This window comes from Sciurus carolinensis, chromosome 13, assembly GCF_902686445.1.
Source record: "Sciurus carolinensis chromosome 13, mSciCar1.2, whole genome shotgun sequence".
Classification (NCBI taxonomy): domain Eukaryota; kingdom Metazoa; phylum Chordata; class Mammalia; order Rodentia; family Sciuridae; genus Sciurus; species Sciurus carolinensis.
In genome coordinates, this window is record NC_062225.1 from 18895908 (window position 1) to 18922712 (window position 26805).

At 39.5% G+C, this 26805-nt stretch overlaps 1 protein-coding gene across 5 annotated transcripts in view; it reads left to right on the forward strand.

Annotated features, from left to right (window-relative positions):
- Meis1 (Meis homeobox 1) overlaps positions 1–26805 on the forward strand; it is a 133639-nt gene that overhangs the window by 70061 nt on the left and 36773 nt on the right. For all 5 annotated transcript variants that reach the window (XM_047522604.1, XM_047522605.1, XM_047522607.1 and 2 more), the window contains exon 8: positions 4202–4347. In XM_047522604.1, coding sequence (XP_047378560.1) covers positions 4202–4347 — 146 coding nt within the window. The remainder of the gene's footprint in view (positions 1–4201; positions 4348–26805) is intronic.

The following is a 26805-nucleotide window of genomic DNA, read 5'->3' on the forward strand; positions in this document are numbered from 1 at the left end:
TTGGTTGGCCTCTTTCACTAGACCATGGCCTATAAAATTTTGTAAAAACAATTCTTAAATATTATTTGAAAGGGCAAATGGCCCACGCTGAAAGGTTTGACAGTTTGACATATAGTGCATGGTTTTGATAGCTCGGAAACTGCACAGTGTGGCCAAGATTCTCCCCCTGCCTGTTAGAAGCCTGGTGTTTTTTAAATAGTGTCTTGTTGCTGTGCAGAGTTCCTCTGCTCCTCGCAATCTGACAGGCAATGAATGTGCTTCAGTGATCTTAAATCCTTTTAGACTAATTTGTGACCGAGCAGAAAAATAGCTAGCACCTTTGAATCCAGCGTCCAAACAGCATAGAACCAGGTACTGCCAATTAAAGAGCCGTTCCCATAATCATATCAAAGCAGATTGCTCCAGCCTTCTGATAACACCAGAGCCGTGTCTAGAGAGAGTGGAGCCCAGAGTTTCACTTCAGTGAGGGGGAAGAAAGGGATTTGAGTGGCCTGGTCTCATCAGAGCCCAGGAAGTCGCAGGGAGTGGATTTCTGCATTAGAATGTTACCTCTGTGCAGTCAGTGAGTGCTCCGCGCCCCACGGATGCCTCTGCATAGCCAAAGGCCATTTCCAGGAGCCTCTGGCCCCGCAGTCACTGGCCTGCTAGTTAATTGCCACACGGACTTCATGACACATGGGCAGATAATATGACATTTTCGGTTTCTGTCACTAGCAAACGCCACAACGTCGCTTGCACTAGTTGCTAAGAAGCTGTCAGAAACCATTAGCAGTTGGCTAAAGTCGCCCTATGGCATTTCCTCATAGCATCAGCAAAACGAGCATAAATCACCCACTGGAGCCTACTGCTATCCTAATGAGGCTGTAAGCTTGTTTATGGACTAGCATCATTTTTATGATTATTTCCACCTTTTCAGTTTGCCTTCATTTGGCGGCAGGAGAAGTCAGCTCCAGGAACGAAGTCACCGCTGACATTTTACAAATGTGGCTCAGAGCTGCTGCCGGCTGCCGTGCGGTCGGCCGGCGGTTCTCCAAGTTTGTTTAGTGATCTTAAAAATAAAAAAAGGAAATAAATCCTCCGGAGACCGCATCGAGGTGACTGTATCAAATTGCAGACTGAATGGAAATGCTAAAGGTACAATTGACCATTTAGACTCTCCTCTGAGATCGAGACGTTCCGAGATCAATTTTCAATTTTCGAAAGTGGAAGAGGTTAAACAATTTATTAAAATCTATGAAAGTGTTTGCTTTTAGAATAGTCTGTTTTATTATGCTCTTCTCCTTCCCCATCGTCTCCGTTTCCCCGACTGTGTCGGAAAGGAGCAGGGTTTATTGTTCTAGGCTTTTCTGAACATGCACCAGTATTTACACTGGATTGAAAGCATTTGCTTCCAATGAAAATCTTGTCTTAGATTACAACCCAGCAGTGTAATTTCCCTCCCAGATGGGAGTAAAGTAGCTGTATTTGCCTAAAAACAGTAGGAAGAACAAACTGTGCATTAAGCCAAGGCTGTTTTTGGCTTGAGCTAATGATGTAATAGAAACCTTTTATTCGGGAGAGGTCACTGCCAGGGACTGAAGGGGGTGATCTGGCTCCTGCTTGAAAGGTTTCTCCATTGTATCTACATAAGTCTTCACTTAAAAAATTCTGTTCCTAATGCTTCTGCTTTCATACAGCAGAAATAAACAGGAAAGGTTCTGGTGAGTGTTACACATGGAATGCAGAAAACCTTCCTCCCCTAATGGAGTATATAATTCAGGTGCCCTCAAGGCACGCTTTCAGGAATTCTTTTGCCTGAGGTAATGGGAAGCTAAGGCTGCTTTAAGGCCTTGATTATCTATTGATGCACAAAGCTGGAAAAAAGTCATCTCCACTGGATTATAGTAGATATTTCCATAAATTATCAATGAATTCTCTTCTAGGCAGGCACTAGGCATTGCTTGCTAAATTAATCTGAAGGGGTTTGAGATGGATAAAGGCTATTTTTTTTAAAGGTGGGAAAACAATCACGAGAGGTTGGGAAAAACAGTATTGTTAGGTAGAAGCTTTTCATTTTAATCAATGATCAAGTCATATATTTCTTTTCCTTGGTTACCTTTTGCATATTGAAAGTGGATTAGCCCATTGAAAATTTAAATGCTGAGAGTTGTTTTCTTTCTCATGTTTCTTTAATGAATTGTTATTTTATATGGTGAATTGCTTCTCTGTATAAAAAGCCTCTTTAAATACTGGACTTTCAAAGAATTTATTAGGCAAACCCAAGGGGACTTGTCATAAACACTTGGTTATGCAAATAAAGACTTGGGTAGGCAGGAAGGAGCATTGATTTAGGGATGTGGTTGTCTGGTCCAGAAGGAACCCCAAAAACTCCACATCCAGCCACATGACCTTGAGCCAGTCACCAAACACAGGACTTCCGTCACTGATACAGTGATGAGTTTGGAGTTGGGGGTCCTCATGATCTCTTCCAGTGAGAGTCCAGGTTATGATCCTGTGAACCTTTAACAACATAGATAATTTTAAATACAGTGAAATTATGGATTGTGAGCCAATAAAAGTTTAAATTCAGAAGCTCTGCAAAAGTTTGGCGTGTGTGGCATATGCTCTAATAATAGTAGAAATGGTGACATTAGTCTGTTCCTCACCCAGCAAAGTTTTCCAACTTCAGCTCAGCTCAAATCAAGGCCATTGAAAAAAAACGTAAAGCAAGATAAAATTGGGGTCACTTTTCTTTTTTTCTCGGGGATGGGAGTTGGGTCTCCTGAGGGAGCTATTAAGAACAATTGAGTTTTAACGTAACCACTATAGATTAGACTGGATTAACTGAAAATGAAGTAGAGAACTCTTTTTTGAGGTTAGAACCTCAATGAAAGAAATGAGAAATGTGGACGTTCATAAAGCCATGTAAATGAATCTGAAGATAGTTCTTATGTCCAGTCACTGAGAAATCTGTCTTACCATGGTTATCAGGTTCTTTGGACTATATGGATTGCCCTCCAGTGACTTTTTTAACTAGAGGAATATGCTCTGGGGTGTATTTGTTACCTCATTTCTAAATCTGGCTCCTGTAGCTCTTCTGTTCTGGACCCAGATCAATGGACCCAGTCCATTTCTAAAAGGCAGAGGCATCCACAGAGAGCGGGGCCCTAGGTGGCTCACTGAAGGGAGATAATTAACAGAAGTTTTGCTACTTATTAATGTAGTAGGTTGAGTCCATTCTTGTTTTCCCTTTTGACTTTGGTACCAAGACAAAAAAATACCTACTTCCCATTTGGATCTTGTGACTTATTTTGGACACTGTGATAATATGGGTGGAAATTTCATTTTTTTCTTATTAAATATGGCATTATAAAAGGAATACTATGTTTAAAAAAATTTTTTTTTGCATCACAGAGCCAAAATATTTTCTAGAAGAAACAGTTTAAATGTTATTTTAAAAAATCAATGGATAAACAGGATCCCATATAGAAGACTAGACTACCAGGTGACTTCAGGATGCAAAAGATTTAAATCTAGAAGATATTTTAGAAATTGCCTGAATTACTAATGTAATGCAATTCCAACTTAACCATTAATTTAACATAACGCTATTTGATTTAAATAGTAATTGTTTTCTAATTTAAAAACCATTTCGGGGGTTTTCCCTTATAAAACTGGATGCTCTTCCTCTGATAAGAAAAATTACATTCTATTTGAAGTATTCCTAGGTCAAAGTGCTTATATGATGGGTTTCCTACATTTCCCCATCCTACTTTAACCAAGATGGGTGGAAATAGTTGATATTGTAAATGTATCTTCTCACAAGTTGATGTCAATGACTGTATGTGGAATTTGAATACCCAGGCAGCAACAGTTCATGACTGCCGCCATATTTAACTCCCTAGTAGAGTTAGACATAATGTGTCTCAGCTATGTAGATTGGAATGATTACCATGGCAACAAAGCCACTAAAGAGATTGGCTATTTCCCTCCATTCCCTTTGACCTTTAGCATTGTTCTTTGGAAGACGTTCTTTAGACCTGATTACTTTTGAGTCTAGGCCTTGTTCTTTCTCTTTGTCTTGGAAAAAAAAAGAAAAGTACCAAAGAAACTATTAATCATTTAAATTGCTCTTTTGGTTTTGTTTATATCCAAAGGCATTCTATTTGAATAAAGCATGTCAAGGTAGCATCAGTCAAAATTTGATTCACTATGTTTGCAGGTGATGGCTTGGACAACAGTGTAGCTTCCCCCAGCACAGGTGACGATGATGACCCTGATAAGGACAAAAAGCGTCACAAAAAGCGTGGCATCTTTCCCAAAGTAGCCACAAATATCATGAGGGCGTGGCTGTTCCAGCATCTAACAGTAAGTGGATTCTAAATGACATATGTAAACTAAATATGGACAATGAACCAGTTTTGATAGAGAAAAAAAATGATCCCTCTGGACTTGGAATATTTCTTAAATCACTGTGTTCGCACAGTTTTTGCAAAAGTGTCAGCACTTGTTTCCTAGTTACATACCCCACATGAGGAGTTTCTTTGAAGCTCGCTGTTGCAATTTTGTTAACCTTCGTAAGTTGTAAGGTTTAGGAGTTCATGTGCACTTGTGATTTTAAGTATGTGTGTTAATGATGTTGCTTTTCTAAAGTGTGACCCTGAAGTATTTAAAAGAAAGTTAGTCAAACCCTAGAGAGAACGACTTAATATCTTCAGTGAATGCTTTAGTGGACCTTTATAGTGAACAGTCCACAAAAATTTAAATCATGTTGCAATGGCAAGATGATCGCATAATTTGCTGTTAAGTGGCTTGAGAGCACCAGCTTCCATTACAAAACACTCATGTGAGTCAGAGTTCCCAGTGAAAGTTGTCCCTGCATTTAGAACTGTAAAGGAAAACAGCAATATACAGTCAGCTCTTCCTGTGTAGTCCCTTGTGACTTTTCAAGCAGAGTAACAGTTTATATTGTCTGTGTGAGTATTGCTGTTTTCACTGCAGGAATTCTCCTGGAGATGTGAGAAACTGGAGATTTGGGCCTTTATGCCACCAGGGGATTTATTTTGTTTGGGTATTGTTCTGAATGAATTTCATGTTCAAAATATTTATAATCATAATATTTTGGTGGATATTTTTGTAAGTGCATACGGATTCGATGACATCTGAGGAAGAAGACAAAAACGAAAATTTATGGATAAAATAACATTTTAAAAATCAGCAAAATCATTGACTAGGGGATTTTCATATAAGGGACAAAGGATGGATTTAGACAGGACTGTAGCTCAGCTGCAGAGATAAATGAATGTTAAAAACTAGACTTTTTTTTTAATGCCAGGAGCAAACCCTTTATGTTACTATTTTTAGTCTACTTTGCTTTTCTTAAGATCATCTCCCCCTTAGATATTAAGGTCCATTCTGCATTGTTACAAACATGTCCAGAACCTGTTGACCTCACTCCCTTGCCTGCTTTCCAAGCCATGTTCCTCAGTGAGTTGTCTTGGGACAGGGAGGGAAACTCAGGGGAAGTCTGAAGGCTACTTTGGTTTTGCTTCTCTGGATAGAAGCTGAGCCTCCAGTAATGCTCAAGTTATAAATTAATCCTTATGTTCCAGCATTGGTGAACAAAATGTGAACTGAGAGAAGTAGAAGTAAATAATAATAATAATAATAATAATAATAATAATAATAATAAACAATAATAATTCCTTTCTCTTCTTCCCATCATGATTCCCAATAGTACCTTGACTATGCTGAGCATTTCTGAATGAACTTGAAGGGCTGGTGAATGCTGGAAGTTAGTCGAGGATTCAGTTTTACCTGTTATAATTTTGATATCATATTAAGTTCACCTAAAACCTGACTCAGGTACCCTTACTCATCTGCCGCTTGCTGCATGTAGGAAGGTATTCTGAGATCTGCCTCGTGCAAGTTTCCTATTGAGATTTATCGACCACTGCTGAGCTTGTGGGAAGGAGGACTAGGGTGTCCAGGGCATGCCATGAAAAACAATAGTATGACATTTAGAGGAGAAGTGACAATAGGTCAAAGGTACACATGCCAGGATGCACTGACTAACCTGCTTTTGAGTGAGGAATGGAATCAGGATGACCCTGAAGTACAACCAGACTATTTCTATTTCTTAACCTAACAGGAAGAATGAATAGATATCTTCAGCCCCCATCTCAATCAGCAAAGGAGCTTTGGTTTTACTTGAAACTGAGATGCCCCTGAATAAAATATAATCAAATATTAGTTCAGACAGAATCAGAAGAGAGAGAAGCAAGTTATTTTATTCATCTGCCAGATTTCCCATTTTTCTAGGCTGTACCCTTGCGAAGAACCTTGCAGAAAGCTATATTACCTTTTTTTTAAAAAAACAAAACAAAACAAAAATCCTTTCTAACGCTGTGATTGTACCTGCATTGCAATGCTTATGTGGACTATGCATTACTGGGGCAATCCTGAGAGAAATTATTCATGAGCTGCCTGATTTCTTGAGGCCTGGCTAATTGCCTTCAATTTTAGAGTCTTTGCTGGCCTGTGTCACTGCCCTGGAAGGAGAAGTCCATTCCTCCATGTCTCTCTGGTTTTCTATGAGTGTGCACAGAAGTTGCCTTGTGGAGTCTATTGGGTGTCTCTATGCTCCTTGCCCACACCAATACCATCTGCTCCGAAAGAAATATTGATAAGTCTGAAAAAGCAATTGCTCTCAGAACATCATCTACAAAACAAAGTTGAGATATGAAATATTCCTTCCCCCAAGAGAAAAATTCTCTCTCTCCTCTTAATTACAAGAGCAAATAAATTCCCATTTACAAAGAACACCCTTCCCTTTGTGTTTTGTTATTCTTCTTAAAAGAATGCCTGATCTTCATACACACATTTATCATCAAGAGCGCATTTCAAAAAAATTCTATGGAATAAAAAAATACTATAGATATTGAAGAGTTTTTTTTTTTTTTGTCGTTGTTGATTGTTCAAATGCTTAAGTACTGACATCTCAGTATTAATCCTTTAGTAACTTTATTTCGAGTTCTGAGAGATCTTCAGGGATGCACGATTCATTAGGAAGACAACAAATTTTAAATGATCACATTATTGCTATGTGATTATTGCAGTTTATCTAGAAAATCCTTTCAGAAAACTTACTGAATATAAAAGAGCAATTGAAATGCTGACTAATTAAAACAATAGTGATAACCATTGATTGAAAAATTGTAAATGAATCTTTTTTTTAAATGCCAAAAGGCATAGTCTAAAACCTCACACACCTTATTGAAAGCAAATTGCTATTTTTTTTTCTTTTTGAAATAAATGGATCAATCTTTTCATTGAGTTTATTCAGTTAAAAAAAAAAAATCTGCCCATGAAAGGGCTTTCAAGCATTTGTGTGTTAGAGGAGCAGAATAGGCCCTGAATAAAAAACCTTTCTGGATTTGCACCCCAGCTGCCTGAGAAGAAAAATGTGCTGGTCTGTAGTTATCCACAGGTAGATTTAATCAGTAGCACATTTTACTACTCCAAAGAGAGAACTGAAAGCTTGTTCTTGGACTCACAGTCTCTAGCAAGCTAAACTGCACAAACTTTGTGTATAATGAAAACAATTAAAAAAAAAAAAAGGAAACAAGTTTTAAACTTTGGTGATTATGGAGTAAAAGGAAATTTCAGTGCAGTAAATTCCCAGCTTAGACTTAGTTGAACATTTGCCAGTGTTGATAAGTAGAGAAGTTCTCTTAAAAGAAAAGATTCCCTGGAATTGAAAAGAATGACTGACATGATTTAGATAATAAAAGAGAATTCAAAGAAAATAAAAGCATGTATTAATAGAAAAGCTTGCATTTGCCTGAAGATAAATTATTGCAAACAATTAAAAAGTACTTAATATTTGCATATGAGTCACTGTATAGTCACAATCAATTCAGGGACTTATGTCACATCAAGGAGTGTGTGGTGTGTGTGTGTGTGTGTGTGTGTGTGTGTGTTCTTGAGGGCATTATTCCAATTGTAAACAGCCTACTATATAATAATACTTAAACTAGATGTGCTTTGCATATTATCAGTTTTTCTGCTACATTGTGTCACAAAGATGTATATTCAAGGACCTAGTGAAAATGAGGAAAACAAGTAAATATAATGTTTAAGGTAAAAATCAAAGATCTTCCTTCTTTTTGTTTGCCTACCCAGTCGTATTGCAGTTTTAAATATAATCTAAATGGAAAAGCAGTTAATGTGGCTCTTATTTAAAATATTCAGAGACTATATTTTCCAGCATGAAGTCACTGTGGGTCGGGAAAGGAATCCTGAAAGTTAGGGGGAGTGGAGATATTTAAAATGTATACCTGCAGATTCAAATGAATAAAGCATTGGAGGGTCAATATTTGGCATGGACCTCTAGGGGAGGTGACTCTGAAGGTTAGTGGGTAGAGGTGACCCTGAAGGTTAAAGGTGGGGGCAGAAGGTTGTTGGGGAGAGGCAATCCTGAAGATTACTGGGGGGAAGTGATCCAGAAGGTAAAAAAGTTTTTATTCATATTTTCTCCAACTCCCCATCTTTTTGCTGATCTTGAGGATCCCCTTGGGTTAAACCTGGCAATTGAGACGAACTTTGTTTCTAAGTCATACACATATATTTGCTATGTGTTTTTGTTGTTCCATTTTTTGCCTGTGAACTTGTAGCCTGGAAAATATTTGTGCATGCGTGTGTGTTGTGTGTGTGTGTGTGTGTGTGTGGCCAAATTTATGTCTTCATTTCTGATTTATAAGACTTTCCTCTCGTTGTGGATAAAGCCAATGTGAGGGGTTGTAGAATCTTCCAGGTTGAGAATGGCGTTTCCATAGAAACACTATTAGATGAAAAGTGCCCTGCGGGTCCGCCACTCTAAGGATGGAGTAAATGGAATTGAATTGGGAATTGAATGCTCTAGAAGAGACAGATGTTGTTTCATTGGTTTTGCTTTTGGTAACAAGATCTGTCGGAGACATCTTACTGTCATATCTCTGTTTGCGATTTTGGAAGAATTACTGTCTGACCATTCTGAATAATTATGACAATGAAAAAGTAGTTCTAATTGATATCTAGATAACCCATTCTGTTGATCAAGGTGAATGTAAGGTCAGAAGGGAGATAGATGGTCTGCTCACAGGTAGGTGGTAGAAGCCATTTTCCCTCTTCCCATTTCTCTTTCTCTTTCTGTCGCTCACCTCCACACTGTCAGTTTAAACAGTAAATAGTCTTAGTGAATATTCCTTCCCTGCTAGCTTTCTTCAGCTACCTGTTCCTCAAGATGTGGGGGCAGTCCTGAGAAACCGGAAGGGGCAGAACAGTCATATTGGTGAATTCTTGCCTGAATTGTCTGTCAGAGTGACACAGAGTAGTTGAGAAAGGCTGTTCCTTCTTCAAAGTAGTCCTAACCTACCTTCATTTTCATGTGCCTGAGCCCAGGGAACTGATTTCTGGAGTTAGCTTGTACCTCTGACCCCTTCTTTCCTATGTGTTATCTGCAGATGCATTTTTATATTAAGATACTTGAAAACTTAGTATAAAGGCAATTTTCCCCTTTCAGATGTTCATGGACCATGTTAAAAAGGAGCTCTTTTAAATATATAAGAAGAGTATCTTTGTCCTCATTACTTTTGCCCTTACAAGTAGTTGCCATTTACCTTCTCCTCTGACCAAAGCTAGAATTTGCTGAAACAATCTCAGGTTCAAATGACAAGACTCCCTCTCTTAATCTTAAAAAGATCTCTGCTACTTTGAAGATAGCATATTTCAACTTTGATTAGATAAGGACCCTGACTACTTTTCACCCAAGTGGGAATCATCTGTCTCAGGAGGAAAATGGAACAGACTATTTAATTACTCGAGGGGATTATTGGAATGTCCTAATTCTTCTGTGATATACATCATATAAACTCTGTTTTAATCATGAAGCGGGTGGCTTCCAGATTCTGGGGCAACTGCCTTTTTCTTTTTCTTAGCTAGTTATTGAAATCCTAATGGGATGGGTGATGAATTTTCTTAGGTCAGGTAAACTGAAAAGGCTACAGCTGGAATTCTTCACCCAGAAGAATCGGAGTTAATACTAATGATCATTGTGAATTAGAAGATCAAAGGGGAAGCGTCAGCCTGTTCTCCAAGTTGCTGCCCCAGAGGCCATTAGTGACCTGGCAGAGCTCTCTCCCAGCCTTGAGCACCTCCTTCCCGGTGCTGGCCTTTCTTCCCCACTCCCAGTTATGCACCTCTGACCTGGGGTAATTATAGTCGGTTGATGAGGAGGCATTGGGAAAACAATCGAAAGTAAAAACAAAAGTCCAACTTTAAAATTGCCCATTTATCCAGGTACATAGGACTTATAAACCCAAGGGCTCTGATAGGGCTCTGTGTTACTTTTGGATTGTGGTTGAGATTTTTGAGTTTTTCATGCTGTCAAATAAACGTTTGTATTTATTTCACTGATGGTGCCTTCTCTATGAGACTGTTGTAGAATCTGGCTGGCAACTCTTCTAAAATTCTCCTTTTTGTTTCCAAAGCTAAAATAAAAATACACAATATGTAGCTTTTCACATATATTCCTCTCTCTCTTTCCTTTTTGCAGGACTGGGTATTGAGCTCAGAGCCCTGTGCATGCATGGGAAGCAAGCACTCTATCACTGAGCTCTAACCCCAGTCCCTCTGATATACTCTTAATTGGGAGAATTAAATAAAAGATTAAGTTTAAAACAAAAGTGCCCACATAAGCACAATTTATTAAGTTGATGGTTTCTGATGCACAAGACCATTTGAACACCAGCCAGCCATTTATAGACTTGAAATCATATATCAATATCATGTCTCCTTTTTATTCCAATTAATGACAATGTTTTTGAAGATAAAAATACCAAACTTGGTCCATGAATATGCAATTACTCCTCCTCAATTTATCTTTCAGATTAAAATTGAAGCACCGCATATCTATATGTATATACATGCATATATACACACATATACACATATATGCATGTATACATATATAGACACACACACACATATAAATATATACCTAAAACTAACTCAATCAAACTTTTAGGAATTTTACTTTATCATCATCCTCATCATCAATTTCATTATAGTACTGGGGATTGTACCCAAAGCCTCATCCATACTAGGCAAGCACTCTGTCACTGAACTACATCCCACCCTTGTTATATTTAAGACAGGGTCTTACTAAATTGCCCTAGCTGACCTGGAATTTGCAATCCTGCTTTCTCAGCCTCCTGAGTAGTGGGGATTATGGGTGTGTACCACGGAGCCTGTCTCAGGAACTTGGTATCATGTAAGCCTGACTTTACTTTCTCAGTGTTTAAAATTCCTAGAAGATACCTTACCTTAAAGCATAAAGGTTTGAAGGAAAATCAGATGGTTTTTGTTTCAGAAAGGATTTCAGTGTTTTGTTTTGGGTTGGTTGGTTTGCTTGACTATTTTGCCAGATGAAGCACATCAGTATGTTAGGAAATGTAGCAAACTTTGACTTCACTGGAACCATCCCTGTTAACGTCTCAGTCTTTCTTACTCAAGTGTGACTATGATTGTAGGAACATATATATCCCTACATATTTGCGTGTATGCATTTTTCAGTAGGACAAATCTCCGAACCATTGACATTTCTAATAAACCTTAGTTAGGTTAACTGAACTTTTTAATTAAAAAAATTTTTTTTTTACTTCTTATGATCCCCTACATAACCATGTTCAGTGTTCTGATTTTTCTTTCTGCTGCTGTAGGCACATGCTCAGGGGCTACCAAACAGATGTTGTAATGGTCTGTTGCAGGAATCACAAAAACCTCTTGGCCATGGCCCATGCTTACATGTCACTTGCATAGTGCCATTATGTTGCAAAAACAATTTTACTGATGTTCCATGGTAATAGAAATGCTAGTGATTGTGTAGATTCACATTAAAATGATTACTCGTGATCAGAGTGTTGGTGGTTCAGTGTTGCTTGATCCTCTGTTTGCAGAATCCTAAGCTTGGTGAAGTTTGCATGTTCCATGGACTTGATACCTCAGTGTGCAAAGAATAGGGAAGAGATCTCAAGAACTCAGATAGGACAACTCTTTTTTGGTGAGCCAGTAGAGAGCCTCTGGGAGCAAAAAGTAGCTGACAGGGTTATGCCATGGAAATTTCTAACTTTTGAAGACTTTTAAGTCCTTGTTTTTCTAGCCATTGCAATACATCTTCAGGCAGCAAATTACAGTCCAATAAACGTGGCTCCCAATTCAAAGTGTGCTCCTCTATCTAAAGACCTTAAATATTTAACTCAATGTTATAACTGTTAATACCCTAAGTTAGTTGATACTTAAAGGATACAAATGACTTGGTTTTAAATTTTTTGAAATATTCTGAAATAGAGATCTTTGGTCACTACATGAATTTAAATGTTCTGCTGGCATTATCTTTTCATCAAAAAAAAAAAAAATGAGACGATGTCTGTGCCCTGCAAATTTGATGGTATCTTTTATTTTCAATTCTTGATATTCTGTGTTCAAGCTGAGTGTGGTGTTGCATGTCTGTAATTCGAACTGCTCAGGAGACTGAGGCAGGGGGATGGCAAGTTTGAGGCCAACCTGGGCAACTCAGTGAGAACTTGTCTCAAATAAAAAGAGCTGAGGATGTAACTCAGTGGAACAACATACCTGGGTTCAATCACCAGTACCACCAAAAAAAAAAAAAAAAAAAAAAGAAAAGAAAAGAAAGAGAAAAGAAAAGAAAAGAAAGAAAGATAAAGAAAATCTGTGGTCAGTTTCATCTGTTTTCACATTAACTTAGTCACTGATATTCCTGAAGTGCCTTCTCACTTGTCCTGTGATACAGATGGCCCTGAGAATTTGGTGTCCTAGGAATTTTTGAGAGGTCCAGAGAACAGGAGATACATTTTGTTCATGTGAATATTTACCCTAAAAAAAAAAAAAAAAAAAAAAATCACGAAGATCATTTCTATTGCAGTTTATAGAAGTTTAGGTACAATTTTTATCTACCACCTAAAGATGAGCCAGTTTCCAACTTTCTAGAGAGAAGCTCCACAAATATGATTTGACTTCATTTAAAAAGAGAAATAGGATTAATTCTTGCCTATGTAATGTTATTTTTATCATTTATTTTAACATCGATTTAGTAATTGCTTGGCTATTTTGATATTGGATCGTTTTGTCTTTTTAGCAGCTGAAGAAAAAATTGATCAACAGGCTAAATAAAATCATAAGTATCTCAGTGGTGCTTTATAGCTAAATATTTTCACATACATTGGATTCTGGAGATAAACCTGTGAGGTAGGCAGGATGAAAAAAATAAAGTATAAAGAACTTAATGATTTTTCTCAAGGTCAAAAGCTAGGACCTAGCTGAGCTTGAACTAGGATTTTCAAACTTGAATTTCCATGTGCTTTCCACTGAGCTGCCTTGTTCAGTGGAAAAAATCAAGTCACATTGTGGGAGTTTGAAGGTATAATTATAATCTCTGGCTGCAGCTAAGCTAATTATTATTATTATTATTTTTAGTTAGAAATTTGAGTGAAAGAGTTTGGCATAAAACTTCAGAATGCAGTCTAATGGCTTCTGGTAACTAAGGTCTTTTTTGGATTCTTTTCCCAAACATCAAATATCTGCCCTACCTAAAAGACAAAACTACAGCTATCGATAGTTTTACAACAATCTTAATAATTTCTGAATTGTTAGAATTTCAGATTTGAGACACCATTTAACTGTTCCTCCTTCCTGACAGTAATATGTAAATCTCTACCCATGTCTATTACTAGCAATGTTTGATGATGGTTTGGGGGTGAAGGATCTTTCCTCATGCAAATCCTAACTAAACCTAACCCAGAATTTAGCTCCTTGAAGATTTTTTTTTTTTTTTTGCCTGTCACATGGTCAGGACGCCAAAGAGCTATGTCTTTAATTTGTTTTATGGAGATAGAAGAAACTGCTTATGCAGCCCCGATTACTCTTGAACCTACAATCCAACTGTCGCTTCTCAGCAAAGAAGGCTGCTAAACCCTAGAGAATTAAGCCGCCGCTCTGGGGTATGACACTGAGGTCTGATCATTTTAAAGCTAGTAATAACCAGAATCCTAAAATTCTTATGAATAAAATGTAATTTTAGTAATGTTTCCATAAACAGTGGTAATGGTGGCATTTTAGTAGGCAGTGACATTAGTCACATCGAAATTGCACCACATTGGCTTTTAAATTACTCCACCTGTCTGTATGAATAGAATTTTCAGTGTAAAAGCAGAGAGACAGCTGCTGCTAATGTCTCCTTCTCCCCGTGCAGATAATGCTGGCAAATCTACATGCATAAAGGACTGGTTTGTGATGTAAAACGGTACCTGACCCCGCTGGCTCCTGAGCTACAAAGCAATACCTTTAATTACCAGTGGCTGTGTTTAGTTGTTGATATAAAAATGTCAGCTTCCAGGAGTGTAACCTCAGGTTCACTCCCTCTAGTAATGTCACCCGCTGTACACTCTCTTCCTTCCACCCACATCCGTACTGCGATGGGTGAGCATTTATCTTGATGTGTTTCAGAAACACGCACAGTATTAATACTTAAAAGGAAAACACCGAATACTGCATGAACTTGATTGATGATCTTTTCATTCGAGAACTTTTACAGATTAGTGGAAGCCGGTTCCTTCTTGGTAGCCAGAAGAGAAATATGGCACGATGTTTATACCTTCAAAGGGCTTAGCCTCATTCATCTGATACAAATGCGCGCCCTCATGTGAAGATCAGGGGTAAACATTTCATAGAGCAGGAAGGGTGAAGCATAGAGGGGCTGCAGAATATCACATTTTTTCCTATGTGCTCATGCTTCCTGTTGATAGATGATGAAGTTCACTTTCTGGAGAAACCTATTTGTTCTTAGTCTTTTGGTTATGGTCGATTGTAGCGGCTCCATTGAAATGAGAATGTTCGAGATAGATGCCTGTTGCCAACAATACATTTGGTGCAACGGTAAATAGGAGATATACGTGTCTGGCTCATTCGCAGGCATTCTTTTTGACTTCTTTCACACAACTGGTGTTTTCGTGTTTAATTTAACAAGGAATGAGTAGTAAATGAAAGCTGCTGCCTGAAATCCCACTGTGAGCGTGTTTTGCACTTGGCTCCCCAGTGACAAGGCAATTTGTGAAATTATGTGATGGAGTAATTAGATGAAGCCAGGGCTCCTGATTGTTGCCATGCATATGTGGCGAGGGTTTGTTGGGAAGAGGGAGGGGGAGCAAAAAATAGATTATTACCCTGGCAAGTTGGCTCAAAGCTTCTTCATTTATTTGTAAACAGAATATTTAGTGACCGCATAGGAAGTAGCTGTAATCACCAGCTCATAAAGAAACCACAGCAGAGCTTTTGGATTTTTGCAGAGTGCTCATGTAAAATTTAAGCTGGGAGGCAGAGTCCCTGTTAATGTAATTAGGATCTAATTTACCACCCTTTGCACACAGATGTAATAATGTCTAGATATTTATTCTATCTTTAAGCACGTTACATATACCTCAGTGCAGCCGTTACTGAACAGAAACAGGTGTGAGCACTTTCCTAATTCGTTTTCACACTGTAAACACATAGCAATTTAAGGGAAATATTTACCAAAAACGAGGGGAAGGAATGTCTGCAAATGAGGCAGTAATGGACAGTTGCCCTTTATGTACTGATGGATTTCTCAATGGTTAAGTAAATTAAAGCAAATGCTAGAAAAATCAATAGGCCAGCATAGTCTTGGTTTTGCCTCATAGACTTCAGGACAGAATGACAGATGTGGTGTCTATGACCCATTTAAGTATTAATGCTTGAAAAACTGCTTCCGCATGCAAGGTGGTAGGCTTAGAAACATTCTGCTATATTAAATTACAGACAATAATATTTTTAAGTATATGTGGAATTTATATGTTTCAGTTAGGTTGTTCTTATGTGTTCCATTTATACTGGAAGATTAGTTGCTTAGTTGTTGCAATAGCACCATAAATCAGATTTGAATGTTCCCGCACGGAAACATCTTCATAAGGCTGTAGTTGGAAGGTGAAGATGATGTATTTTGAGCTCATGTGTATGGTGAGGTGAATATGGTCAATAATACTCTATGTGGAAACCAAATTAAATTTAATTAAGGTGTAGATGCTCAGAGCCTTTGGAAAAATCTGTAAAATAGCATTCGAATGTGGCATTATAATTCAGTTACTCTCCTGGGCTACATTCACTAAATTTTACGTTTGAACTAACACATGTAACATGTCACATAGGTTCAGTGTCACAGGTGTGTGGCATTTTTGGGCTAGTATAATGTTCCAAGTTGTAAGTGTTAGCCTCCAAGAACAAGAGGACAGACTGATTGGTAACACTGCAGAGTGATACTTTTCCACCCATCATTCACATTTCCAAAAATTTAGACCAACCTCAAGAGAAATCAGTTAAAACTAGTCTTGGTATTGGTTTGTTGACTATTTAAGACAGAAAGACAGGAAGAGAGGCAAGTCCAAGTGTACTCGAACCTTAGAGACCAACGCTGGTTTTTAAAACCAAAAGGAGACGGAGGGATGAAGTTATGATTCTGGTAATCTGGAGAGAAGGTCCCTTATGTTGGGGACAAAGAGAGCCAGACTGGCTGTAAGTGTCCTGTTTACCTTCCTGTCCTGTCTAAACTTAAGCAATAATATTTCAACTTCCTTCTTTGCTCATGACAAAGCAGACATGGTCCAGTCTGCCTCTGGGTGTTGAAAAACAGCATGTAAAGGTGATATTGTGATAAATCAGAATCATTGGAAACATTGCTGGGTTGATGTAATGGAGGGAAGTAGAAGGATTGTTTACTTTCCAAACAACCAAGAAGCTATTTCTGGATTTTTATTATCATACAGCATAGCATTTATAGTTATAATAGTCCTGTGGATTTGTATCACGAAATTTAACAACGTGCACATTTGGAGATTTAATGGAGGTGTAAAGAGTAACTTTAAAATATGGAAGTCTATCACCTAAAAAGTTTGAAAATGGAAATTATGACAGAATCGAAGATTCTTTGACTTCTCTCAATGCTATACTCCTTAAATTTAGCATGCGTTCAAATTCACTGGGAGTCTTTTTTAAGATGTAGATTATGATTCCAAGGGATGGGACCTGAGATTTTTGCATTTCTAACAAGTTCCCAGGGGGTGCTGGTACTGCTGGTCCACAGAGCACACCTGACCTAGCAAGGATCTGAGGAACATAAGCCAGATGATAAATATCAAATGGAAAGATGACTGTCTTTCTCCATCTTTGATTTTTATGTTTTCCGTCTGAGTTTTAAAACTTAATTGCTTTATTTTCATCATATTAATCGGGCTAAAGTGTTTCGCTTTTCCTTTGCCAACTTTCAGTTCTTTTACACAACATCAAAGACTTTTCACTGGGTCTCTCAAATACCCCCAAAGTTTCTGATAAACCAATGACTCTCCAGAAATAAACATTCTGGGCCTGTGGACAGTGCACTTGTGTATTCAGGGCAGGTGGGAAGGTCATCCTGGAGGTCGAGTGTCAGAGATAAGGGTGTCATTCTCCTCATTGGGCTTTGGTGCTCTGGTGACAGTGTGCTGAGATGGACATTATCACGGAGGGTGGGCAAGGTGTGCCGTGGCTGTGCTAACACAGAGTTCCTGCTCTGGGGCTGGAGATCTGACAGTTGGCAGTGAGCAGTTACAGTATCCATAGCACAGAAACAATATATGCATTGGAAGGAGAAATGTGTTTGTTCCTGGGACCTCTCCACACCTTGTGTTCTCCATGAAATCCTGTAAGATTTCCGCTGCTTTGCGTACTGCCATGGACACGGTTCTCTCTCAAATTTTTTTAGCATCCTAGAAAGGGAATTTGTTTTCCAAAGTGAACATCTGAAAAGTATATTCCCTCTAGTTTGACTAAGATCTAAGGAATTATGGTAAGTAGTGCATCTCTATTAATCATTGCTTAGCAGGTAAATTCTCTCACTCGTTAGAGTTCCTGAATGTAGTTTCTTAAAATTAGGTCATTTATTTTGGTCTAAGTCATCGAGGATCAAAGGTCATAAGGAATCCAAAAGCCATTAGTCAGGGTTCTTTTCTGGACCCCTTAGATGTCATTGTACGAGTCACCCATGGCAGCCCGGGCCTGGCCTGCTGTCAGGGAGCTGGCAGGGTGCCTACTTTATTTCCAGTTTGCATAGATAAAAAGCAGAGCAGCTACTCTCGGAATCACTATAAAAATAAGCTTACATAAAATCTCCATTTGAAATACAGTATGAGTGTGCCCCTGCTTGCCTTCTCTTAGGGTAGCTATGGGACCTAGAAATCAAAATTAGGGAGAGAGGTATACATTTGGTGGTACTGCGGGTTATCCTTCGTTTTGGTGCAAGCATTTATGATTCACTGTAGGTTTAGTGAGGACCAGATTTTCATAAAGAATTGGAATGGCAAAGCAAGCATTTTAATTTGCTAGTATAAAATAGAAATGAAGGGATCACTTTAACCACTGTAAGTGTGTGTGTACACGTGTATTGCCCTCCCCTCATGGCAAGATCAAGGTACCTCTGGCAGGAATGACTTTTTGTGTATCAGAAGGAGTGGGCAAGGGATTTTGTCCAATCAACTCATTTTCTTCCTCCACTGAGCCCTGTGAGTCACAGATCCTCACCTTGAAGTGAAAACATCATCAATTACCAAGATGACAGGTGCCCAGGACTTACTCCCTGAAAGGTATTCTATTGGACCAGAAACCATGAGCACTCAGCAACATTCATCACTTGGATGTTCAAAAGAGACTGAGTAAAGGCTGGGGTGAATTTCCAAGGAAAGAAGAGGTCAAATATATGTGCAAGAAATAACATATATTTGAATTTTTAAAAATCAAACCTAAAACTAACTATCCTATTTGATCTAAAGAAGGCTAGCAATCATTATTATAATTTGCATGTGATTCTACAATGAATGATTGCATTCCCATTTGACAGATGAAGAAAGCGGGGCAGAAAAGATTGACGATCTAAGGAAGATCTTAGTGTACAGTGAAGTAGGGGCTGGAAAAGAAAATTCAGGGCCATCACTTTTAACCTCCTGGAGTGTCCCACTTCATACCCTGACATTTTAAATTCTGACTTGTTTTTGATCTTGAAATTGCCTTGCATACACAGTGGACTGATATGAGAATGGAAGTCCAGGCGACCTCATGGGGTCCTAGCTTTGCCTCAGCTATTCAAGCAGGATCATGGTAGCTTTGTGGTCAACTAGGGCTATAGGTCCCCTGCATGGGTCCTGTGTTGTCCCTAGAAGCCTCTGATACCTGTATTACAGCAAAAGCAGGTTTCCTTGTGCGTATGTTTGTGTGTTGGGAGGAGTTATACTGGCAGAAGGAGGAATATTGGGCCCTTATCTAAGAACACTTCATGTTTTTGACTTGTGGGGAGATAGCTAGAATAATCTCCATGATGTGACAATCTAATTCGACCACATAGCAGGAAAAGACAACTTTCACACACACTTGTTGTTTTTCCCCACCCTAAATTAGGGTTAAACTTAGGCCATTGAATTCCAACACAAATGGGTTCATTAAACTTTTTATTTTTCCCCATGGAAGTTTGAATGCTTTTTGAGGGTCTACTGTGTACAGGAAACTATGTACACTGGAAGCTTCCTAGGACCTCTGAAGAGGGCGTTTATCTAGTTGGTGCAGCGTACAGAAGGAACTAGAGTTAGAACGGTTAGGAGACAGCTACGGTGGATCTGCAAGAAGACCGCACTTGTGCAGTGTAGAGAACTGTGTGGTGGAAGATTTCTTGGAGGTAAATCTGGCACCTCGCAAATGGAAACATTCAGTTACCTCCACTGACGCTGGAGATGTAGAAGGAGTTTTGGATCCGAGAGTGCTCAGGGAGAAAAGGAGGTGGTCAGGGACAGGCTTTGAGTGCTGCCTACCTTTGAAATCTGGTGTAAAAAAACTAGATGAGAGAGCTGGAGGAGCAGTCGGGAGGTCTTTGGTCAGATGTGGAGGTGGGGCACACTGATTTCTGGGACGCCTTCCCACATGAATATTCAAAGAATAGGAAGGAAGCTGCAGTCACAGGGAAATCAAAGAATCCACTTCCCGGAATGAACCCAACATGGCCCCAAATCGACTCTCTTGCTGTCATCGCGCTGTCAGCTCAGGGCATCGCCAGGGACCCAGAAGCTCCAACCAGGAACTCAGGAGTCTCCTGGAGGATTCCTGTCTGTTGTCTTCACAGGGACTTACTCGCCCGCACCCGAAGTCCTGAAGAGTCTTCCTTCCACACGCTTCTCCATTCTATTCCTACTGGTCCACTGCCACAGCCTTAGGTCAGGTTCCAAGACTCCTTCTTTCTCAGTTCCATCCTCAGCCTCCCTGCTTCTAATGTTGATGTCATTTTACCATCTATGAGGATTTTCTAAAACAAGACTTGCCCAAGTCTCCCCCTACTTAAATTCCTTGATACCTCCCTATAGCTCTTAGGATGCAAGCTAAACATTCTTGGCATGTGGTTTCAGGGCCCTTTCAGGTCTGACATGGGCCCACTGAGACCCCAGGCTCCTCTTTGGTCCTTTACGCACATGCACCCACGCATTGTGCAGACAAGTCTGAGTCTTCCAATTCCCACAGGTGCTGCCTGCTCTGGCACTCTGTGTACCTCACATGCCTGTCCCCTGTCTAGAATTGTCACCTCCATGACCCATTCTCCACTTGACACTTCCCTCCATATCCTTCACAGCTTATCTCAACTGTCACTGTTTGGGGAAGCCATTCCTAGTCCTCCCAGGAGAGAGGAAATGGCCCTGGCCACCAGATCCATAGTGCCTTGAGGAGACTCTGACAGAGTCCTTATCTGTGCATTATAAGCTGCCTTCCTGTTAGAGTTTAGGACCTAATCTTTCATCTCTGTATCAGCAGAGCCATATTATAGATGCTTGATAATATTTACTGACCAAATGAAGGAGCAAAGTTTCAAACACAGAACTCACCAAACCCTGGAAGTTTTTTATAAAGTAGAAGTTCTGGGGAAAATTCTGGTATAGGGATTAGAATATCATCCATGATTTGTCAAAGAGCTGTTTTTAGGCATTTGGAGGAGAAAGAAGTTGTATTATGAGGTGTACAGAGGATTCTGTGGCAGAGGCAGCAAGAAGAGACACTTGGAATCACTTTGGGAAGAAAACTTCAGTTAAAAAGTTTGGAAAAGTTTGGGCAAGAACTTCAGGTCATGGGAACAAGAAGAGGTTTTACTTTTCTTTCTTCTTTTTTGAGTATTTAGGAGAAGGGAAATTTGAATCTGTTTATACATGGGATGGAATTCAGCCATCTTTCGTGGAATTTTTACTGTGCTCCATGCAACTTGTTAATACACCATCTAGTAATTTAGGCAAGAGAGAAGGAATCTTTGAAGATAAAGTAGAGAAGAACTGATTGATGCAGGGAGGATCAAGGGCAAGCTAACGTGAGGGAAGCCAGCAGGGAGAGTGACCGGGTGGCATCTCAGAATGACTGAGCAGTAAATGTGACCCAGCAGAGAAAGAAGACCCTGGAGAGACAGAAATGGAGAAGGTTACTGTTCCCTTCCCAGATCCTTTAAAAGACCAGAGGTAGAGTCAACAGAAGAATGTCCAAGAAGTAGGATTAGGCATAGGAGGAGAATGGGAGTCATGGGAAAATTGTTCTTGGGAATCTACATGAAAGGGAAAAAGCGGGGATTGGGGGTGGGGAGACGGAAGGACTTCCACATGCAGTTAAGAATACGTGTAGCCCTAGACACCACACAGTGACCAAGGACTGGCTAGACTTCTAACAAGCACATTTCATAATCAACTGCTTTTTTGCATGTTAAAATTATATATGAAATAATGAATTCTTAGTGATATTCCACAGAAAAACAATTGCACCTATTCCTTAAAAATCAGTACTGTGGAGAAAATTAATCAAACCCCAACCTGATCCACTTAAGTTGTACTATCGTAAGTAGGTTGGTGAACTCCAGATTGCATTAAAGGTTTTATCTCAGTTTTGTAGGAAGTTATCATGCAATTACTGTACATTATCTTTCAGGGCTGGTCATATGAGAAGTTTGCAAACTTGTTATTGATAACCTTTGAAAGTGAGTTCAACAAAAACCATGCACGTGCAGCTGTCTACTGAGATAAAATTTTTTCTTGCCATGATATTTGAAAGAAAAGAGGGATTTTAAATTTAGTTAGAACAAACCTACTTATCATTTTAAAAGATTTGACCATGTGAGTTAACAGGCAGACAATCTCAGGTAAGCTTCCGAAGTCATTCCTCTGCCAGAAGTTTCATTTTTAGCCACGAGAAGGAGGGTTCCTTGCTTGGACAGATTCCTTTAGCTTCACAAGTTGAAGTTGCATCGATTTTGACCCTGCTCCAAAGAGTCTACCATTGTTTTTTGGGTTTGATGGCAAATGACATCTACCTGGCTTTGTGAAATAAAAAGGCACCCCACACATAATGAACAGCTCATTGTCATATGTAAAGGACAGTCACAAGAAGACCCATGTGAAGTCTCTCTGTTTAAATGGGAAGAACCACTGACCTGCAAACGTGCCAACAGGAAAATAGCCAAACAAATAAATAAATGGCTCAGTCGTCCTTCAAACATGTATTAGAAAAAGAATTAAAGATTGGTCTGCTATTCAGCTCTTTCAGGCAATGTCCTGACAATGTTGGAAAGCCAGCTCCCAGTAGCTGGTTTACTGCGGGCGTTTCTGCCCCTGTCTTTGGGATTACCAGAGTGCCATGTGCACAGTTACACAATGCATAAAGGCGAGGGTCATTTCTAGGACAGATAATTGAACATTAATACTCGCTGACATTGTCGAAGGAATGATATGTCAACCTGACAGGGCCTATGTGCTTACATCTGCTGATTGGCTGCGGACGCAGGCCCTCGTGTCAGGATCAGACCCCAGGCCTGGCTGCAGCAGGGCACACGATGGCACAGCCATTAATCACGAGCTGCCATCTTGGGCCAAGAAATCGTCTGCAGAATCGCTTGACATCCTGTGTGTGGCTGGCAAGTTGCATCTGTCCTGTTGTAGTGTGGTAGGTTGGCTCTTGGCAGAACAACCAAAGGAAATACCACCAAAGACTTGGAGTTGGTGTCTGCACACCACAATTTTCAGCAGGCCCAATGTCCTTTTTATGCATTTCTTTCTGAAACTAGCAGTCCACTGTGAATAAACGGGCAAGTTGAGGAGGCTGAAAGGGAGGGTATTGAGGTGGCGTGTCTTTTGTTCCTGTGGGAATCTGTTTTGATGAGTTTCTGGTTTCCTGACTCACCATAGGAAGTCAGCATAGTGAAGAAAGCAAACAAGAATTAAACTGAAGTTACTTGCTGTGATTTATTTATTTTTTTTGATTTGCAACAAAATATTAAACCCTTTAGGCAGATTTCTGAACAGAGGAAAAAGAAGTCTATGCAATTATTTTCTTACCCCTGAAATCACATGAACAGCACTTTCCTGCCTCATTTATGATAAATCTTTAGTGAATTAATCTCGTTACTCTAATATTTCCACAGCTAACACTTTACTGAACATGTAGCCATTCAGAGAAAAGAGACATGGCACAATCATGAGGGCCTCTAACACTCACCCTGATTGTACCTTCTTAAAATAGGGGTGAATACTCTGATGGCAGCTACCCAGTTCAGGTTTCCACTGCATAAAATGTTCTAAAATAGGGCCCCTGAGAGCATCCATTATCACATATTGGTTAACATCACAGATTTTTAAAATCCCAGTTGCACTGGAACCATGAAAAAAAAAAAAAAAAAAGATCTTTCATCTGTAAAATCTAGTTTCTCTTTGTTATTAAAATAAATGAAGCCATTAAACAAAATATATGCATGTGATAGTTGAGTTCATCATTTGGCATCATCAAAATGATGGAATTCTGCATTTTTAAAAGTCAGTGCTGCCGTTTTAGGAGGTTTGATATAAAATCCAGCATCCAAACGTTCTGGAGGTTTCTGAAACTTTATGACATTACCTCTATTTTCATCTTCAGTTTGTTTTCTTATATATTTATCTCTACCTCCCTCAGCAATGAAGATTCTGTTTGAGAGGGTTAAAAACAAAACAAGACAACATTCCCCCCCACCTCCAAAAATCCTGTGACCAAATGAATTAATTATAACTATTGATGAGCTCATATTGTGAATGTGCTGGAAGTGAAATAATTTCCAAACACTTTATTTCCAAAGGTTTGTTTTTAATTACAGCGGCATTTGGTTGGCATGCAAGGGTGAGTTCTCACTCTTGATCTATCCTAGTTGGAGCCCAGGCCAAAAGATTCTCTGCTCCCTTTTCTCGAGAGCACACTTTTCTGCCAAATGTGGCGCTTGTCCCCTGCCAAGGAAGGTGGGCGGACTGCCACTTCTGACTTCCAGCCACCAAAAGACAAAGGCTCCCAACATCCTGAAGTCCAGCGAGCCAGAATGGGCCTCACACCTTGAAGGATCTAGATTATTGATTCCTTTCCCCCATATTTTATAATATGGAATATTTTCTCAGTGCTGGGTCAGTCCCCAAGGGTGATTTAGGCACTTACAGGAATGTGTGACCCTGCAAAGGCCTGCGGAGGGTCATTTAATTGTCTTAACTCATCTGTCTGCAGCCTGAGCACATCTACACTGCCAGTCTCACCTTGTGGCTTTTCTAGGGTTTTCTCTTTTACTCTTTTCGTAAGAACTTAGTAATTACTTATTTACTTCTGTGAAGTCCAAGTTCAAGAGGAGTCATAGAGAAAACATTACCTCCTTTCCTTTTAGCAGGACCAGCTACATCACGTTTTTTGTGGGGGGAAGGTACTAAGGATTGAACCCAAGAGTGCTTACCCACTGAGCTATGTCCCCAGCCCTTGTGTAAATATTTTATTTAGAGACAGGGTCTCACTGAGATGCTTAGGGCCTCGCTAAGTTGCTGGGACTGGCTTTGAACTTGAGATCCTCCTGCCTCAGCCTCTCGAGCTGCTGGGATTATGGGCATGTGCCACCAGGCCCCAACCAGCTACATCATTGTTGGAGAATGTGTAAATTCTCCAAATAAATTGTGCTGAAACTCTTATAAAAATTATTTCAAGATGATGACAGTAGTTCATGAGACCAGCGTGGACCCTTCCGGGCGGGAGGTCCTGCAGTACTGTACTAGTAGCACATCCGTGAAGCCCTCCCTCTCTGTCTTTAGGTATCCCAGAAGTGAGTTTGTTCAGAAAAAGAGAATTACAAGAAAAGATTAAAATCTAATTTAACACAAGAAAAACAACCCAGAATTATCTAGCCAGATCCTCTTCCCTGCATATCAAGAACTATATTATATGTATTTTACATAGATTAGTCCAGTCTTAGGAGTGATCTCAGACTGAGCACTAAATGCATACCAGGCACTAAGCCAGGCGATGTGACATGTGATGTCTCGTTTGAGTGCCTCCAGTTTTGCTACCCTCATTTTATTGATGAAGAAGGAGGCACAGAGAACTGACCAGCTTTGCATACGGTCGTACGGTTAGGATGAGTTCTAAATACTTAAGTTACCTAACTAACTCTGTTCGCCCAACTGCACCTCCTGAATCCAATTTCTCTTAAAAATGTTGTCTCTTAGATTTGCCATTTGTAAATGTGTAACCACATCACTGAAGCATAAAGGGACTTAATGACTACTCTCCTGGCCTAAACAGGCTGGTTACTCTACACGTGGGCCTGAACTCTCTTAGCAAGTGACTTACAAGGGGGAAAATTAGGCCCCTTGTATATGTAATTAGTAACCTATGTCACTAATGAAATGGCAAAGAAATGCACACTAAATAAAGCAAGACTATATCTAGTTGTTTCAAAGAGGAACAAACTAACCTGTCATTGGATAAAGATATTTCCTTCCCAAAGTCTGTTTTAAAGGGGCAAATGCTGTTATTTAAGACTTTTTAGCATTACCAGTTAGATTACTTATACAAGTTTGTTTGACACCATGATAGCATTTGAAGTGTGTTCTGCTGTTTGGTTTCAGTTCTTAGTCTGATCCTAGGAATAGGGCAGTGCGTGTTTACACATTATAACAAGCTGGGTCCACTATCTCATAGAGGGTTTCTGACCGATGTGACTACAGCTTTTTACTTTATCATTAACAAGATAAACTTTGAGCTTCAGTAGAGTTTAAAGACAGCTAGGTTGAGAAATAAGAGACCTGGGCTCTAGGGTCAGGAGCCACAACCTGCAGGTCGACATAACCCTACACAACCTGCCGTGTATCCAGCCTGAGATTTGGTTCTGCTCCTATGGAATGGGAGGTGGGCAACATTACAGGAAGGCCAACCCCATCAGCTAATTGGGAGGCTCAGTATAATAAAATACAATTAAAATATTTTTGGTAAAATACAATAAAATTGAAAGCAATATGTGAAATATCACCCAAACTCAAAATTTTAAAAGATGGGATGGGGAGGGGGGCAGACTGATTTTTGAGTTAGCTTTGATTGAATGCCTTTATTTTTGCCAATCTTATCTGATAATCTTGCTGATGATAGGTTCAGCTCTTTTCTCACTCATCTCAGATGTTCCATGAACAATCTGTGAAAACCCCACAGAAATAAGACCACATCTGTGCTCACATTTCCCTGTCCAGTTAGAATGGATCAACTGGGAAGGCATAATTTGGGAAACAAATACTGTGGATTTGCCCAAATTTTGACTTAAGACTCTTCTCTCTTCTATAATCCACTCTGGAGACAGACAGTGAATTCACATCAATAAATGCTTCATGAAGTCAG